The sequence below is a fragment of the Lathamus discolor genome, chromosome 1 (assembly GCF_037157495.1).
Source record: "Lathamus discolor isolate bLatDis1 chromosome 1, bLatDis1.hap1, whole genome shotgun sequence".
Lineage (NCBI taxonomy): Eukaryota > Metazoa > Chordata > Aves > Psittaciformes > Psittacidae > Lathamus > Lathamus discolor.
The window spans coordinates 19,998,038-20,013,883 of record NC_088884.1 but is presented as its reverse complement, the minus strand read 5'-3'; the positions used below and the strand labels follow the sequence as shown (position 1 = coordinate 20,013,883).

General features: G+C 36.8%; 1 protein-coding gene across 8 annotated transcripts in view; it reads left to right on the top strand.

The window, feature by feature from the left end:
* Positions 1 to 15,846, top strand: part of CADPS2 (calcium dependent secretion activator 2) — a 315,891-nt gene that overhangs the window by 191,524 nt on the left and 108,521 nt on the right. For all 8 annotated transcript variants that reach the window (XR_010608797.1, XM_065663295.1, XM_065662937.1 and 5 more), the window contains 3 exons: positions 999 to 1,065; positions 6,424 to 6,532; positions 7,661 to 7,864. Coding sequence is in view for 7 of the 8 variants with exons in the window: in XM_065663295.1 (XP_065519367.1) it covers positions 999 to 1,065; positions 6,424 to 6,532; positions 7,661 to 7,864 (380 nt within the window). In the remaining variant the exon portion in view is untranslated. The remainder of the gene's footprint in view (positions 1 to 998; positions 1,066 to 6,423; positions 6,533 to 7,660; positions 7,865 to 15,846) is intronic.

Genomic DNA, 15,846 nt, shown 5'->3' with positions numbered 1-15,846 from the left:
CCAAGTGTCTTCTCTCTCATACAAATAAAAAAGCAGATTAACCAGGCAAGGCAGAGTTTCAGCACAGGTGTAGCAGGAGTTGAAGAAGGGCAAGATAACAGTGTCATAGTAGTGAGGGAGCCACTCTGCAATCTGACAAGCTAACAGTTAATAAGCGTTACACTGAATATACATGTTATACAAAAAATTATACTTCATGATACCTGAAGTGGGAAAGAATGTGCTTGAGTGTATGCCCAGGACAGTTGGAATAAAAGCGTTGCCTGTATCTTACTTGCCTGTTTCACATTAGTTCATTGCTCTTTTCTTTTTGGCTGAGCTAAAAACCACGGGGCAACAAAGCCCCAGAAGTGATCAGAAAGTAGAGGACAGCAGACCCTGTCCTCTTACAACAGAGACACCATCCACCTACCCATCATCCAACCGATCACCTCTAATCCTAGTTGTAACTTTTCCATAGTGTATGTGCCAGCATCCTCTGGAGAGCACACTTGGTCTAAAAATTTTGAATCTTTGTTTTCCCTTTGAAGCACCTAGTTGTACCAGGTGCCCTTGAGAGAAGTTGTCCAGCCAGAAGGGACATCTCATAGGTAATATTTTGCTTTTCTCTCGGGTGCTAGAGAAAAACTAGCAAATCTATGGAAACCAGATGGGGAAAAAAAAAAAAGTGTTGAGGAATATTTCAAAATATCAAAATATCAAACGTATTCGGCTTTAAAGTGGTTTTCCTGTTTTCAAATGTGATTGGTGAAATATGTGATAAGTGCATTAGTCTTCTAAAACATGAGGTCTTTTGTTTCTGCTTTTTGTCATCTTTTGAGTGAAAATGAAAATATCTTTGCAGAGAGTAAATAAAAGAAAAAATCACTTCTAGGTGTGACAACACTGAAGAAGCAGCTCAGTAGGTAGAGCAAATGAATACACTCCTTTCTATTGGGTCCTCCACATATCATGCTTCTTATTAATGCAAAAACATCCCTTTATTATTTCCTTTGCAGATATTTGTATGCTCTGGGACAGAAGGTTTGGAAGCGGTGGAAAAAACGCTACTTCGTTCTTGTTCAGGTTAGTAGTCTACCATGAAATTTCATTAAAAGAGTCTCAGACTATAAATTTTCTTACATATGGTTGCTGAAGCCATTAGTAAATCAGTATCTTCAGGCATCATATGCAGCACTTCTCCAAGCTTCTTACAGCACAGTGACATCCAGGGTATATTTTATTGTTATTCTTTATTTACATATGTAGCAAACAGAAATGTCATTGAATTTTACATATGTATATAAATGAATCCCTACAAAGAGCAATATTTCAACTGAAACTAGAAATTTCTGTATGCTTTGACCTTGAAACATTGCACTGACATCTTTCTAGCAGCATTCAATTTAAAATTTATATTTCACAAAGTGGATTGTATTTACTGTTTCATTTATTCTATCTCAAAAAAGATTTTTAGTAGTTGCTATTTAGAACTTTTTCATACATATTTTTTTGAATAATGCTATTTTTTGTTCTTCCTTGCAATATTAAATTGGGTAAAATTATGTAGTTGTTACAGAAGAACTAATGTAGCAATTGTTCTTGGCCACAAAGATGTGCTGGGTTTATATTTCATAACTTTTTATACAAACTTAAAACTGTAAGTAGTTCCACATGCTGGTTGATGACATTAATAGAATAGGAATAGAAAAGTAGATTTTGAGTGGTCAAAACTGAGAAACATTATTTTTCTGAGTCTTTGGAAAAATTATTAATTCTGTATGTGCTTGTCTTCAGATTGCAAGTACAAATTTGATTTTCTGAGTCCGTTTAGAGAATACTATTCTTCTGTGTCCTTTTTTTTGTTGACAGAAAACTGTTAAAAGTGTGAGTCTCCATAAATGTCATACAAAGTCTGAAGCCTGTTGAGGCTTTTTTAAGAACAAAGGCTTCTAAAATTCCTTTGCAGAAAGCCTGATTCCTTTGCCACTCTGTCAGTCATACTCACCTGATCTGCTTGTACTCCTAAATGATGAAAATTGTAAGGGTGTAAAAAAAAACCTGAACAAGCTGCTTAAAAAAGTTAAAAGCTGAGGGTATTTGCATATTATTCTTGCTAAGCATGATGTTAATACAGTGTTCTCAATGCCTTCCGTGGGAATTGGCTTGCATATTGATAATCAGTGAGTATAGTTAGAAGGTTCAACTGGATCTTCTGGAAAGTCTACTGAATTCATTTCAATTCTGATTTTGCCAAGGTCCTCTGTGAAGAAATGAGGATTTTTTGTGACTTTATTAAGATCTGTAAGGTTTGGGAAGATCTCTATGTCAAATAGCTGTTAAGGCATGAGTGTGAAGGGAGAATAAAGTTACGGGGGAAAAAATAGTGAGGCTAGATACTGCCTTGTCCTTCATGCTGTTCTTTAGCACTCCTACTTTACATCCCCCTTTCACTAAAAGAAAGACCTTGATCTCTTCCTGTAAGCCATAGGTTTTATCTGAGTTTTAAAATGCACACCTAACAGACACAGTCTTTCTGTGCATGTGATATGGAGCCATCTGGGAGACCAGTTTTTTCCAGCCAAGTTAATTTTAACTATCTTCTGTTTTCTATACCGAAATTGAAATGCTGGAGGTTAATGTTACAGGAATTCTTTGACTGTGATGGGATTTAGGCATCTATTTCATTTTAAAGCAGCTATCAATTCAATACGGCTATATGAAAAATACCATGTTAAATCAATATTTACTGTCCAGACAGCTCAGACTCATTTATATAGTCCAGCTGTGATGCAAACACTGACAATAAGCTGAAGTCGATATGTGTGAAATAACCATTCAGTAATGAATATTAGTCTGTAGTATTGGTACATTATTGACATATTGACAAGTCTTCCTCTATAGTTTAGCTTTTAGCTTACATTAGTAAAATATTACGGCCATGAAATTCACTTCTGAGACAGAGGCTATCAATATGATTTACGTATTCTTTGGAAATTTAACTCAGGTGTGAAATTGGATGAATAATGTTGATTTTTCAGGAGTGTGATGTGAGTAGTGTGTACCTTCATTATTGCTACACGTTAGAAGTTGTTAGTGGTTTCTGAAAGAATAGCTCGATGTTATAGGAAGGTTACAGACTTGGGAAATTTTAACCTCTTTATTGTATTCCCTTTTCTTCCTTTTACAATCCAGTCACTTCTCTAAAAGGTTTTTCATTCCAAATAGAAAAAAGATAGGGACATAACATGTAAGGTAAAAAGCCTCAGCTGGACATGCTGTGTTCTACTTCATATCTTCCTCTAGTAATCAGAATGCAGATCCACTTCTGTCATTTTAATTCAATCTGTTCCAATGTTTGAAAAGTCTGTCATTTGTTTTATGGATAATTTTTTTCTAAACATGCCAATCACACTAATTTCTGCTTTTGAACTCCTGAAGACGGCTGCCCAGTGGTGCCCTGTAGCAGGAACCACAGAGTCAGCCTCCAGGTTTGCAGCAACAGTTCCTCCCAGCAGGTTAGGCAGGCCTTTTCTGCCCCATGGGGGTATCCTCTAGTGACACTGCTTGTAAGTCATGTCCACATTTCTGTGCCTATCTGCCTGTCATGCATGCATAGGTTGTTGGTTTTCTTCTTTGTCACAAAATAGGTAGAGCAGCTGATAGTCAGATGTTTGGACTTCTGGAAATTCAGGTAAATGCAGTTGTAGGAAGAGGTTTACCTTTTCTTCTATCAAGAATTACTGTTTAAGAAGGTGATTTGATTCTGTTTTTGTCTTAGAATATGGTGTACATAGTCCTGACTTTTGAGTACCCATCATTCCATGAAGTATTGATTCTAATTTGCCGAATTCCCAGGAAAAAATAGCCACAGCTCCACAACTACTAACAATACACTTAAATCCGGTCATAGGTCTATATTAAAAAGTGTAATTTCAGATTGTGCTGGTGGTTCCCCCAATAATAATTGATACCATCCAGCTATAACCATAAGGAAAAGGGTTAAATGGTTAAGATTTCAAGTGTAAACAAACAAGGCAAGTTCTATATTTCTTTATTTTGTCGAGACTTTTTTCCCCAACAAAGTTTTCTATTTATGGCTTTGGTGGAGAGACTTTAAACTGTCTTTTTTTCAACCAAAAGATGAAGTGTAAGCCTGATTGTGACATGAGTGTCTTTTAATGAATTGTTCCTTTAAAATAAGAGAATACACTTGAAACACGTTTGAAAAATTAGACTCAGTAGTGTTATAGATCTGATCTCTGTCTTGTTATAGAGGTGAGGTTAAAAATGAGCCCAGATCTTCCACAAGCTTATCTTTAAGAACATACAGTGGCTGAAGAAATATGAATGAAAAAAAAATGTGTGTCCTAAGCATCCATAATTAGTGTCCACAAGCTTCCTTTTTTATGGCTCAGTTTGCCTACATGGTGTGTTATATGGAGTTGTTGACATGAAAATGCAGGTGCTGTGGGTGATTGCCAGGTTATTTCATTCCACAAAATAGGGTAATTTGAAAAATCTTTTTACTGCAGTGCCAGGTATCAAAAATTAAATCTGTAGGTTCATTTACAAGAGAGGGAGCTCTCACGAAATACAATGCTAATTGCAGAGGATTTAGAGGTGTGTGACTAACCAACAGCACCCTCCATGCTTCTTCATGGAGCAGATATGGCTCTTGGGATATAAACAGGGAAATACCAAGCAGTAAGAGGTGATATTGCTGCTGAGCCTAGAGCAGAGGACATGACATAGGGGCTGAGTCCTGTGTCAGAGCTCTAAGGGGACCACCAGCACCAACTGTCCCTGCCCAGCTCCTCCAGTGCCTCCCTACCCTCCCCACAGCCCAGGACCCCATTTCAGCCTCAGGGCCATCGTCCTGAGCCCCAGTGATGCCATGGCAGGGCTGGTGTCCAGCTCCTCGCAGCCCTTCCCTTCCCAGCCATGAGCCCCATCAAGCTGGGCCCACCAGCAGTTCCACATCCCAGCCTGGCCTTGACCTGTGCCCAGGCGGGTGCCCAGTGCCTGGGGCTAGGGCTGCCCCAGTGCCCCTGGCTGCCCTGCTTCTGGCTAGGCCCTGGCTGTGAGGGGTAACTTCAAATGTTTAAACCAAAATACAGTGATTTTCTGAACACATACTATAAATTAAGTTAAAACTCAGTTCAGTCTTCAAGCAGTGAGGTGAAATTCTGTTTTGTGTGTCGTGCTGGAGGACAGGCTGGCTGGTTCTAATAGTCCCTTCTAGCCTGACAGCTTGAATTTCTGAAAGTCATGGGCAAAGTTGTTTTCTGTGTTTATTTTCATTTCTGTCAAAATTTCACTTCAAAAAGGATCGTTCCTGAAGTTGTAGGCAAAGCAGTGAATGTAGGCAACAGTTAGCTGAGCAGTAAGGAACTGAGGTAGACAGTCCCATAGTCTATTAGACAAGTTCCTTGCCTATCCTTCGATACTTACATAATTTTACGGATTTAAGAAATGATGTTACAGTTCTAAACAAGTCAGTTGGCCAGGTATCCTACAGTCCTGGGAGATGAGAGTTTCAAAGGCCAAGTTTCAGGTATTCACAGATTCACAAGCTCTTCCTTCTGGTCACCATTTATACTGTTTCCGGCTCTTCATGTAAGACTGGGAACATCTGTTTTGTTTCAGTGATTGCTTTTCCTCTTCCAGCTGTTACATTCCTTTCTTTATCTTTCCAGTCACTTTTTCCTTAGCTCTCCTTATTGCTTCCTACTCTGTCCGGGGAGTCTTAAACCACATGGTGACAGATTCTCTACTTATTGCTTTATTATTTTTTAATAATTGTACTTGATGAGAAGTAACTGGTGTTGTTCATGCCACCTGCAAGCTGCTTGGCCTACACAGTATTGTATCCAGTGAGTCAAGCTACCTGGAAATGGGTGTGAACACAGGTGCAAAAGATGCAGAAATCAGACTGCAAAATCGAAGTAAAGATTCTAGTACTTACTAGGATTGTGTCTTTGTCTTTAACTAGGATTGGGCAGATTAATTGTTCATCTTTCCAGCTGCATGATAATTGTGGTACTCCTGCAAAAGTACTTGAATACATAAAAGTCTCTTTTTCTCCAGCCTTTGAAATACAGGACTTTATTCTCACACAGTAGACTGAGCAGTTTAGTCAGTACCACAGTACCAAGTATTTTCCCTACTAGAACCTAATTTATTTCCTTTCAGTTTTTTTATAAAACAACAGCCCAAAATACTTTCTGTTTCAGAAGACTGCAGATAAATGTGTTTATGGCTTTCCCCCCCTTCCCTGTGACACGAAGGGGAAAGAACACAAAGTTTTGCACCATAAATATTTCTAGAGAAAAAACCCATAGGTTTTATTTCTTCAGCTCTGAAAGCTAATTTAAACAATGGTGCATGTCTTATGCAATTCTGGAATGGAATTCAACTATTAAGAAGTTCTTTCTTATTCAGGTTAGCCAATATACATTTGCAATGTGCAGTTACAGAGAAAAGAAATCTGAGCCTCAGGAACTGATGCAACTCGAAGGATACACTGTGGATTATACAGCTCCTCACACAGGTATTTTTCATGATTTTGAAGTATGATATGTTTGCGTAAAACAGCTTATTCAGTTTGCTCATTTTGATCTAGCAGCAAAAAATATCTAAAAGCCAACAAGGTTCTTTAGCAATTGTTCTGCTAGGAGTTTCTGGTGTGAAAAATCAGGCTTTTAGAAAGCAGCTTGTTGTAAGAAGAATGAACAATAAACTTACACTAAGTTTGCTTGAAACATTGTAAAATCACATGTGACACAAGGAAAAAATATTAATTCTAGCCAGTCTTTCCCTTTTCTCACTATTTTTTATGACGGAGCCATGTGGCAGTGTACTGGGAGGTATATTAATAAATGATTCAGAAAAGGTGATTGATGACGCTGCTTGCTAAAGACAAACAGCTCAGAGTTATCAAAACCAAATTTGACAATGTCAGAAAAATTTACACAATTTAGTATTAAAATGGCAGAGAAAAATCAAAGTTATACATGTAGAGAAAAATGATTCTACTCTACCTATGTAGTGGAGCCATATGTATTCAAGAGACTTCCAAGATATTGAAGGTTGATCTTTGGAAATGTTAGCTCAATGTTTACAATAATCAAGAAGGCAAGCAATGCTCAGAATGTATTTTAAAAGCCAAAACAGTATCATTAAAAGAAACCCAGTGCAGCCATGTTGACTGTTGTGTGCTTTTCTGGTTATGCACTCTCAGAGCAAAACACTGGAATGAGAAAAAGGGATCCAGGAAGGAGCAGCAAAGCTGATAAGAGGTATGGAGCTGCCTCTTTTAAAGAAGAGAGAGAGTTGGCAGGGAGTTCCAGCTAAGAAAATGATGTGGAGAAGGAGAATATGTTATAGAAATGCAAAATAGCATATGACATGGAGAAGATGAATAATAAATAAATTGGGATCAAATTGGAAGTGGAATTATAGAAATATTTTCTCCTGTATTTGTTATACTGATGTGTTATTTCCAAGTATTATCATTTGATCCTTACAGCTTTAGATTTTATCATACTTCCGTGTCATAAATACCTATATTTTGAACCATACATAACACGAACACAGGGAAAATCAATAATGTAATAAACATTAATGATGATTTAGAAATAACTTGTATTTATTATTACCTTTCTATTTCCTGCTCCAGGTCTTCAGGGTGGTCGAATGTTTTTCAATGCTGTTAAAGAAGGCGATACTGTGATATTTGCCAGTGATGATGAGCAGGATCGAATACTCTGGGTTCAAGCCATGTACAGAGCCACAGGTCAATCATATAAGCCTATTCCTGCAAGTCAAGCTCAGAAGATGAATCCTAAAGGAGGAAATGTCAACCCAGAAATATCCCCGCTTTGTAAGTTGGCTCTCTTCTTCTTTTGCGGCTTTGGTTTTGGTTTTAGTTGGTAAAATATATAGCAGCTCCCTCAATGAAGTTTAATTAAGCATAATTCATTCACCATTCCCTAGGGAAATGTGCCTAGCAGTTGCTAGCCAGAAGCTCTTTAGCTCAGATTATTATTACCAGTGAGGGAAATCCTGACTTGCAGGTCATTATTTTTATTATAATCCATGAAAATACAGCAATTAGCTTCATATTGATTACAGTTGACCCACATATTACCATGGCGACAGTGCTTGGTTTATATTACAGTGGCTGGCTACTGAAAAATATAGTGTTGAATAGAAAAGTATCAATCTATTTTCAGACTTTTATAGATTTAGGCTACCCCTATAGTATATTGTATATATTAGTAATGTAAAAATTGCTATACAGACAGTACATTGTAAGCTGAAAAACACTAGATCGTGCTTGATTTTTACACCCCTCAGTATAATATTAAACTAGACATAAAATAATTTGCAAGAACAAAAAAAAACAGTTTAAGTTTTTCTCAACTTTATTTGAGGAAAATACTGTTTCAGAGGAAATCAAGGTAGATCGTATGTATTAACCATATCTTGAAAATTTCGTAGGATCCCTTTGAAAGTATTCTGTCTGAAGTTTAGATTGGATATAAGGAAGAAATTCTTTCCTGTAAGGGTGGTGAGGCACTGGAATCGGTTGCCCAAGGAAGTTGTGAATGCTCCATTCCTGGCAGTGTGCAAGGCCAGGCTGGGCAAAGCCTTGGGTGACATGGTTTAATGTGAGGTGTCCCTGCCCATGGCAGGTGGGTTGGAACTTGATGATCCTGCCCCTCTACTCTGCTCTTGTGAGACCTCACCTGAAGTACTGTGTGCAGTTCTGGTGTCCTCAACATAAAAAGGACATGGAACTATTGGAACAAGTCCAGAGGAGGGCCACGAGGATGATCAGGGGACTGGAACACCTCCCATATGAAGATAGGCTGAGGAAGTTGGGGCTGTTCAGCCTGGAGAAGAGAAGGCTGCGTGGGGACCTCATAGCAGCCTTCCAGTACCTGAAGGGGGCCTATAGGGATGCTGGGGAGGGACTCTTCATCAGGGACTGTAGTGACAGGACAAGGGGTAATGGGTTAAAACTTAAACAGGGGAAGTTTAGATTGGATATAAGGAGGAAATTCTTTCCTGTTAGGGTGGTGAGGCACTGGAATTGGTTGCCCAGGGAAGTTGTGAGTGCTCCATCCCTGGCAGTATTCAAGGCCAGGTTGGATGAAGCCTGGTGTGAGATGGTTTAGTGTGAGGTGTCCCTGCCCATGGCAGGGGGGTTGGAACTAGATGATCTTGAGGTCCTTTCCAACCCTAACTATACTATGATTCTATGATTCTATGACCTTAAGGTCCTTTCCAACCCAAACCATTCTATGATTCTATGACTAAACCATATATAATTAAAAAATCCATAGCTAAATTATCACTTGCCTTTGGTTTTATACACTTCAATGTTCGTATTTTGTAATTAAATTCATAGAATTCTTTGTGCCAGAGGAACTTGTGAAATTTAATGCAAGATTTAATCTTGAAAAAATCAATGTTTGACTGATTTCCGTAATACCTTCAGTTCTACCTGAAGTAGGTATGAGGAAGATTTTATTATTCTGTCTTTTGTATTTGAGGTAGAAATACTCATAGAATCATAGAAACATAAAATCAGCTAGGTTGGAAAAGACCTTTAAGATCATCAAATCCAACAATTACCCAAGGACTGCCAAGACCACCACTAAATCATATCACTGAGGGCTTCATTAAATCAATCCATTTTTAAGAAACTGCAAGAACTAGGGTTTATGGATATAACCTTAAATAACTTTATAAGAATCCTGCTTCATTTACACCTACTCTGCTGATTTTCTTGCCGATACGATTTTACTCCTGAGAAGAATCTATACCTGATGCTTTGTCAGATCTAAATGTGTTCGGTTTCCTAAGAAGTCAATTTTGTTTACCCCTAGAAAAATGTTTGCATTAAGTTAAGAGTATTTTATTTTTAATCAAGGTATAAAAACAAGTACTTGAGAGATAATGTATAAAGTGAAATCCATTTCTTTTTTCTTTTTTTTTTTTATTATATTCATTTTTACTATTCAGAAATAAAGTCATGACCACAGAATTTGTCAGCTACTTTTCTTATGTATCTTATTTTTCAATTCATACATTATGTAAGCATTTCCAGCCAATACAAGATCACACTGTTTCAGTTTTTAAAGGATACCATATGACACCCCCTCCACATACAGAAAGCAGAAAACCAACTAGGGCTTTGCAAAACAAATGTTATTTAATAATAGTCAAGCCTTGAAAGACTGTTGCCATCTTTATCATCCTCTAGGAGGATCAGCAATGCAACTCATTAATCTGGATGAACTATACAAAAAGAACTTTAAATAACTTGAAAAAATGTAAATATCTTTAAACTGCTGGATGTAGAAAAAAATGAAGTTAAGGAAACATGTTTCAACATTTTATATACTGTGTTTAGAAAATATCTTCTGTAATCCTGAAATTCTCTTGATATTAAAAGCAAGTAAAAGTTATCATTAAAGAAATGAAAGCATCAGACTATGATTAATATGCCACATACCTAGCTGTATTAAGGTTAATTCTTTGCTTGCAATAAATACTAACACTTCCACTTTCCATTGCCCTGTGGAAAAAATTCTACCTTCCAAACTTAATGTTTCATTATTAGCTGAAAATGAAAACTTGTCAAATGCAAGCATTTCTTTAAATATTTAACATTTCTAATGAAGTGATATGTGTAAGTGACAATAAGTGATACTCTGTTTTCACAATCTCTTCTGTTTCCTATATTCTGAAGTCCAAAACTCTTAAAGAGTTTTTGTAAGCTGTGGTCAAATCATTCCTTTTATCCATTAATACCTTTTGTATAAAATAAAGTAGTAGAAAGGAAGGAGTAAGAGTCCCTTTTTGTATATCAAAGGTTGTAATTTTTGCAGTTATTGGTGCCTTGTTCCACGTAATTCCTTGTACAAAAAAGTGCTTAAAATTACAGGAACAAAATCCAACTACCTCAGAGCTGGATCAAAACAAACACATCAGGAACTCCTGAAAAGAGACTAGATGTGATTAGAATAGGACAGCTAGGATCTGACTGATCTTTACAGCAGTTAGGACAAATGCCAAAAAAAGGGGAATGTTGCTCTTGCATGTGCACAGCTGCAGCACTCCAAAGGCCAACCTACAGATCTCTTAACTGCTCTGAATGTGCAATACCTTCTTGTTGATGCTATATAGCAGTTTAAGATCATTCATGTAGGTCATTTAGTAGAAACTTGATATTCTGTACTACCAGTGAGGCATATTTAAGTGTGGTAGTGAAATCAAGCTACTATCATACCTGTCCAACTTCTTTTATATATACTAGAATATATACTAGAATACTAGCCAATTCCTTCATTTCTAAGTAAAACAACTTGGTACTGCACTTTTGTAGTATTGGATGGCTCCAAAGCAAAAGTGAAGAGAGTCTTATGTCAACAATGATCAAGAAAAAGAGGCTGCTCTTCAGTTCCACTATTCTGAATAAGCATGCTGTAGTGCAAGGGACCAAGTATTTAAGGATGCATGATAATAGAAAAGCCAGAAGTTTCCCAAGGACATAAATGTATCAATTAAAAATGGATTCATCTGAGGCACATAAAGGTACAGGAGGTGGTCCCTACCTTAATAAGGAATATATTAGGAGACCTATCCATACAGTTAGAAAGGCTGCTGAAGAGACAAACGCTGTTAATAATTTGTTCGTAACAAAGGAATAACAGCAGCACATGAGGGTATTGTCATGTCTTAATGAAGGAACACAAAGCCAAATGTCATTCTGATCCTACACCACCACGAGTTCAGAGATGGTCTCCTTGTGAGACTATCTATTCTATTTGCAGAGAAGAAAGGAGAGAGACAGATACTGGAAAACCGACTTAGGGGAGGAATCATTTGATCTGAGATGTGTAGTTTTCGTCATCTCCCTTTTGGAATGATGTCAGTATCAAAACAGCTCACAAAAGGAAAATAATTCAAGGTTTTGCAGAGACCAGTTGTCCTGACTTCAGCAGTAGCAGTCATTTTTTCTCCTTCTTAGTTGGAATTATAACAGTTATTATAACATTATAATAGTTGTCACAAAAATGCCATTTAGAGCCCATGTACAAAGTATCAAATCCTATTTAAGTAGCTGAGGGAGTCAAATACTTAGACCATCACTGGAATCACAAGACATCAGTCCAACAACAGCAAAGTTGAAGACATTTCCAAATGAAACATCCATGTGTATAAAAGAGCATTACAGAGGAAGCTTGTGTGGACATTTAAATCATCCAAGAAAATCAGACAATGTTGTGTAATCAAGAAGTACAGGCAATTTGCCAAATGAAGAAATGCTTTGGGATTAGTCATGAAAATATAGCATTAACGTTTTCAGTCTATTTGGCTATACCAACAGTATTTGCTATAAAGTTTCTGTACCTATCATAATTCGATAATATGGGAATAAATTATAAATTTCATATTTCTTTTAAATGCTGTTTGAATCACTCTGTCTTTGAACTGACTTCATCAGAGACAGTGAGTAAACCAGAATGGGTTAAAGTCCTGGTGTCATAGTATATAACACAAGAAATACCACTGCTTATGGACAGTGATATTGCATGAACAATGCCTTATCGTGGCATTGCTCAGTTTTGGAATAATTGGTAATGTTCTTGTAAAGGGTTTCTCTCATGATAGCCCTGGAGATGCTTGCATCTATATTTTCAGTTAATCAAATCTTTTAGAAACAAAGAGAAACTGATGATGTTTTGACGTATTTTTGGTGATATTTGACGTAGTTTTCTCAGCAGGTTTGGCAGCTTTATAACTGTCATACACTTTGCCACATGGAAGAGTGGAATAGCGCCACCCTGCCTGCATGTTCTCTCCCATGCTACTCAGAATCATGCAAAACCTAAATAGTATCCTCTTTAAATCTGTTCTTTGGCAAAATACTGGCAGTCCATCAATGTGCTATCCCCAGCCTGATGGTTGGACTATATGGGCCAGCCGCTTCCTCTATTCTGCCACTTTCTCTCCACCTGTTACTTCATTATCTGTTATTTAAATGGTAAGGTTCTGGGGGCACAGATTGTCTCTTTGGCCTGTGCTTCTAAGCATGTAGCACTTTGGAGTCCTGGTCAATGATCAGGAGTCTAAATGTTCCAAATGTAAGCTGTCACTATTCGTATGGAGTGGCACTTGAAGGAATGGAATGCATGTCTTGCCACCGTCTTTTGCAAAGGGCATGTGCACCTTCATCTCTATCCAACCAGTTCCAGCCTCTTCTGTATCAGGAGTCATAGTTCTTACCCTATTACTTCTTGTCTTTAAATCTTTTTAATCCCTACGGTACTAGATTTCTAGTCTACCTACTCTTCTTTCCTACCTGCCTAAGTTAGTTTGAATTGCTTCCATGATGCTTAAACTCCAGCAAGGATGTCACTGAAAGCCACAAAGGGAGGAGGTCACCACTTTGCAAGGGCAGTTCCTGTAGTTCAGTCTAGCAGAGAATAAATGCTACAGAAAACATGCATTTGCTTCTGGGCTGCGACAGGGCAGAGATGATGCCTAGTGATATGGTTATCATTAGGAGTATACGAGCTTGCACCATAAACATGGATCTCTCAGTAGTCTTAATTCACTCAACTCTACTGAGTCACTGATGATGTTTATAGCCTTTGCAGCTGGACTAAAATTAGAAGTTTCTTGCAAAGGAATATTCAGGATGCTATTCTGCCAAAATAAATAGATGCAAAAGGCATATTCAGGATGCTATTCTGCCGAAGTACCTTTGTCTAAAAGAAGACCCAAACAAATTGCTAAAACTCCTGCAATACCTTTTGTAAGTTTTTACTACGGTTTTAAAATGCATGTATTTGTCCTACATTGATCCAAAAATATAGAAGGTTTTGGCCAACAGTTCCTCAAAGATGAAATAAATCAAGTTTGAGTTAGAGGCAACTTAAAAACAAGAGAACAAATTCCATTACGGGAAGAAAATTAGTTGTGAAAAAGCAGAAGTATTACTGCTTCAGGGCTCCCCAAATATCTTCCCAATATTACCAAAGATTGAGAAACTGCAGAGAATAAAATGCAACTGTATTTATTCTTAACTCTATATCATAGTATATCACTCTTCATGTCTTTTGCATTTGCACGTAGCTTGAACAGGACATCTAAAACTCATTTATGTAGGAATTTGAAAAATACAATCAGTAACAATTTTTTTAAGAGGTGTAAAATCACAGTCATAGAAAATCTATGAATTCCTCTTTATCAATAACTTTGATCAAGTTATTTTTAAAAAGTCAATTTTGTTTCAAAAAGATTTACTAGTTATCTTGCATGTATATTATAGCATTAAAATAAATGCAACATATTACCCTAGATCTATTTTTCTATTATTTCCTGCTTGCCTACAGATGGCAAAGGTAAGTTTTTAATTGTTTTTTCTGTTGCTAAAATATATTTGGTAACAGATCTTCTGTTACTATTTGACAATGTTATTTGTAGCATTTGATTCTCTTAAAAAGATGGTCATCAGTCATGGATCTTTCTGTAGAATTAAATCTAGCAACTATTCATGTTTTTAAATAAATGTTTTTTTTTATTTTGCCCAAATTATGTAATAGCAGATTCTGCTTTCACAAGCTGAATTGTATTCAGTAGGTCACCTTACACATTCTGATCATCTAGATGACATTATTAAAATGCTGAATCTGCTTCATTTGCATCCAGTCTCCTGATTTCAAAATACCTGTCAGTACTTACACAGATTTTTTTTTTTAAAGGGGAATCTTTTATAGTTTTGTGGTTAACCAGAGAAAAAAATCAAGCCAGTTAATTTAAGAAAGATTCAGCTGTATATAATTTGTATGAGACCAATGACAGAAATACTAGTCCTTTTTCTTCTCTGAACCTTTCTGATTGTAAATAATGCTAGACAAATCAGATATTCGTATAAGAAGGAAAACTCACGAGAAATGTAGAACCCAGCCACACATTAACCATATGAGGTTTGGAAAACTTTTGTCCATGTGTGGATCATTTTGGAGATTATAGATAACTTCACATTGTAGTTTAGTACTTTCAGTAATGTAGTTGTATTCATATCAGTTGTCTATCTTTGAATTCATGTGTTTAAATATGTTTAATCTGTGCTAATTAAGACAGCATTTCATGTAAGTCGAAAATATGAGCTAAGTTTGTCACTAATGATAGGCTAGTCTAATGCTTATGGAAATATTGTTCATCTGTGTAATCACATATGCTCCCGATCCTTAAACCATTAAAAATATATGCTGTTGTTTCTCTGAGATGATGGTCTCATACCTTACACCATTGATGTGTTGTCATACTGTTTATTTGCTACATCCACCTTGGTGAAATCTGTCACATGGATGTGACTCTTGCTTTGACAATGCAAAGCCAAGTGATATGAATTAGTTTCTGCATCTTTCCAGGATGTGATGCTGCAGATCCTTCAGCTTGAATTAAATAATTCTCCCATCTACAAATACAGCTGAAAGTTGGACTTGACATGGATCAATATGATCTGGGGCTAAATTTCTAAATGTGACTGATTATGTTAGCATCATGCCCACAGATCAATATTGAGTTTTGTTATGATCCTGACTCTATAATTGGGTTTAATCAATAAACTTTTGTCTCCTTTTCTTTAGAAATTTTAGGTTTGTGCTACGTAGGTTTTCAAAATTGCATTTAGGGTACACTTGGATCCATACTTTTCTGGTAATGAATGTAAAAAGACATAGGTTTGAATTTAAAGGAACAAAGAGTTAAGACCCTATTGAAAAGGGAAGTCAATTTTTAAGTTGATAGGACTGTTCACCCCAGTACAGTCTATAGAAT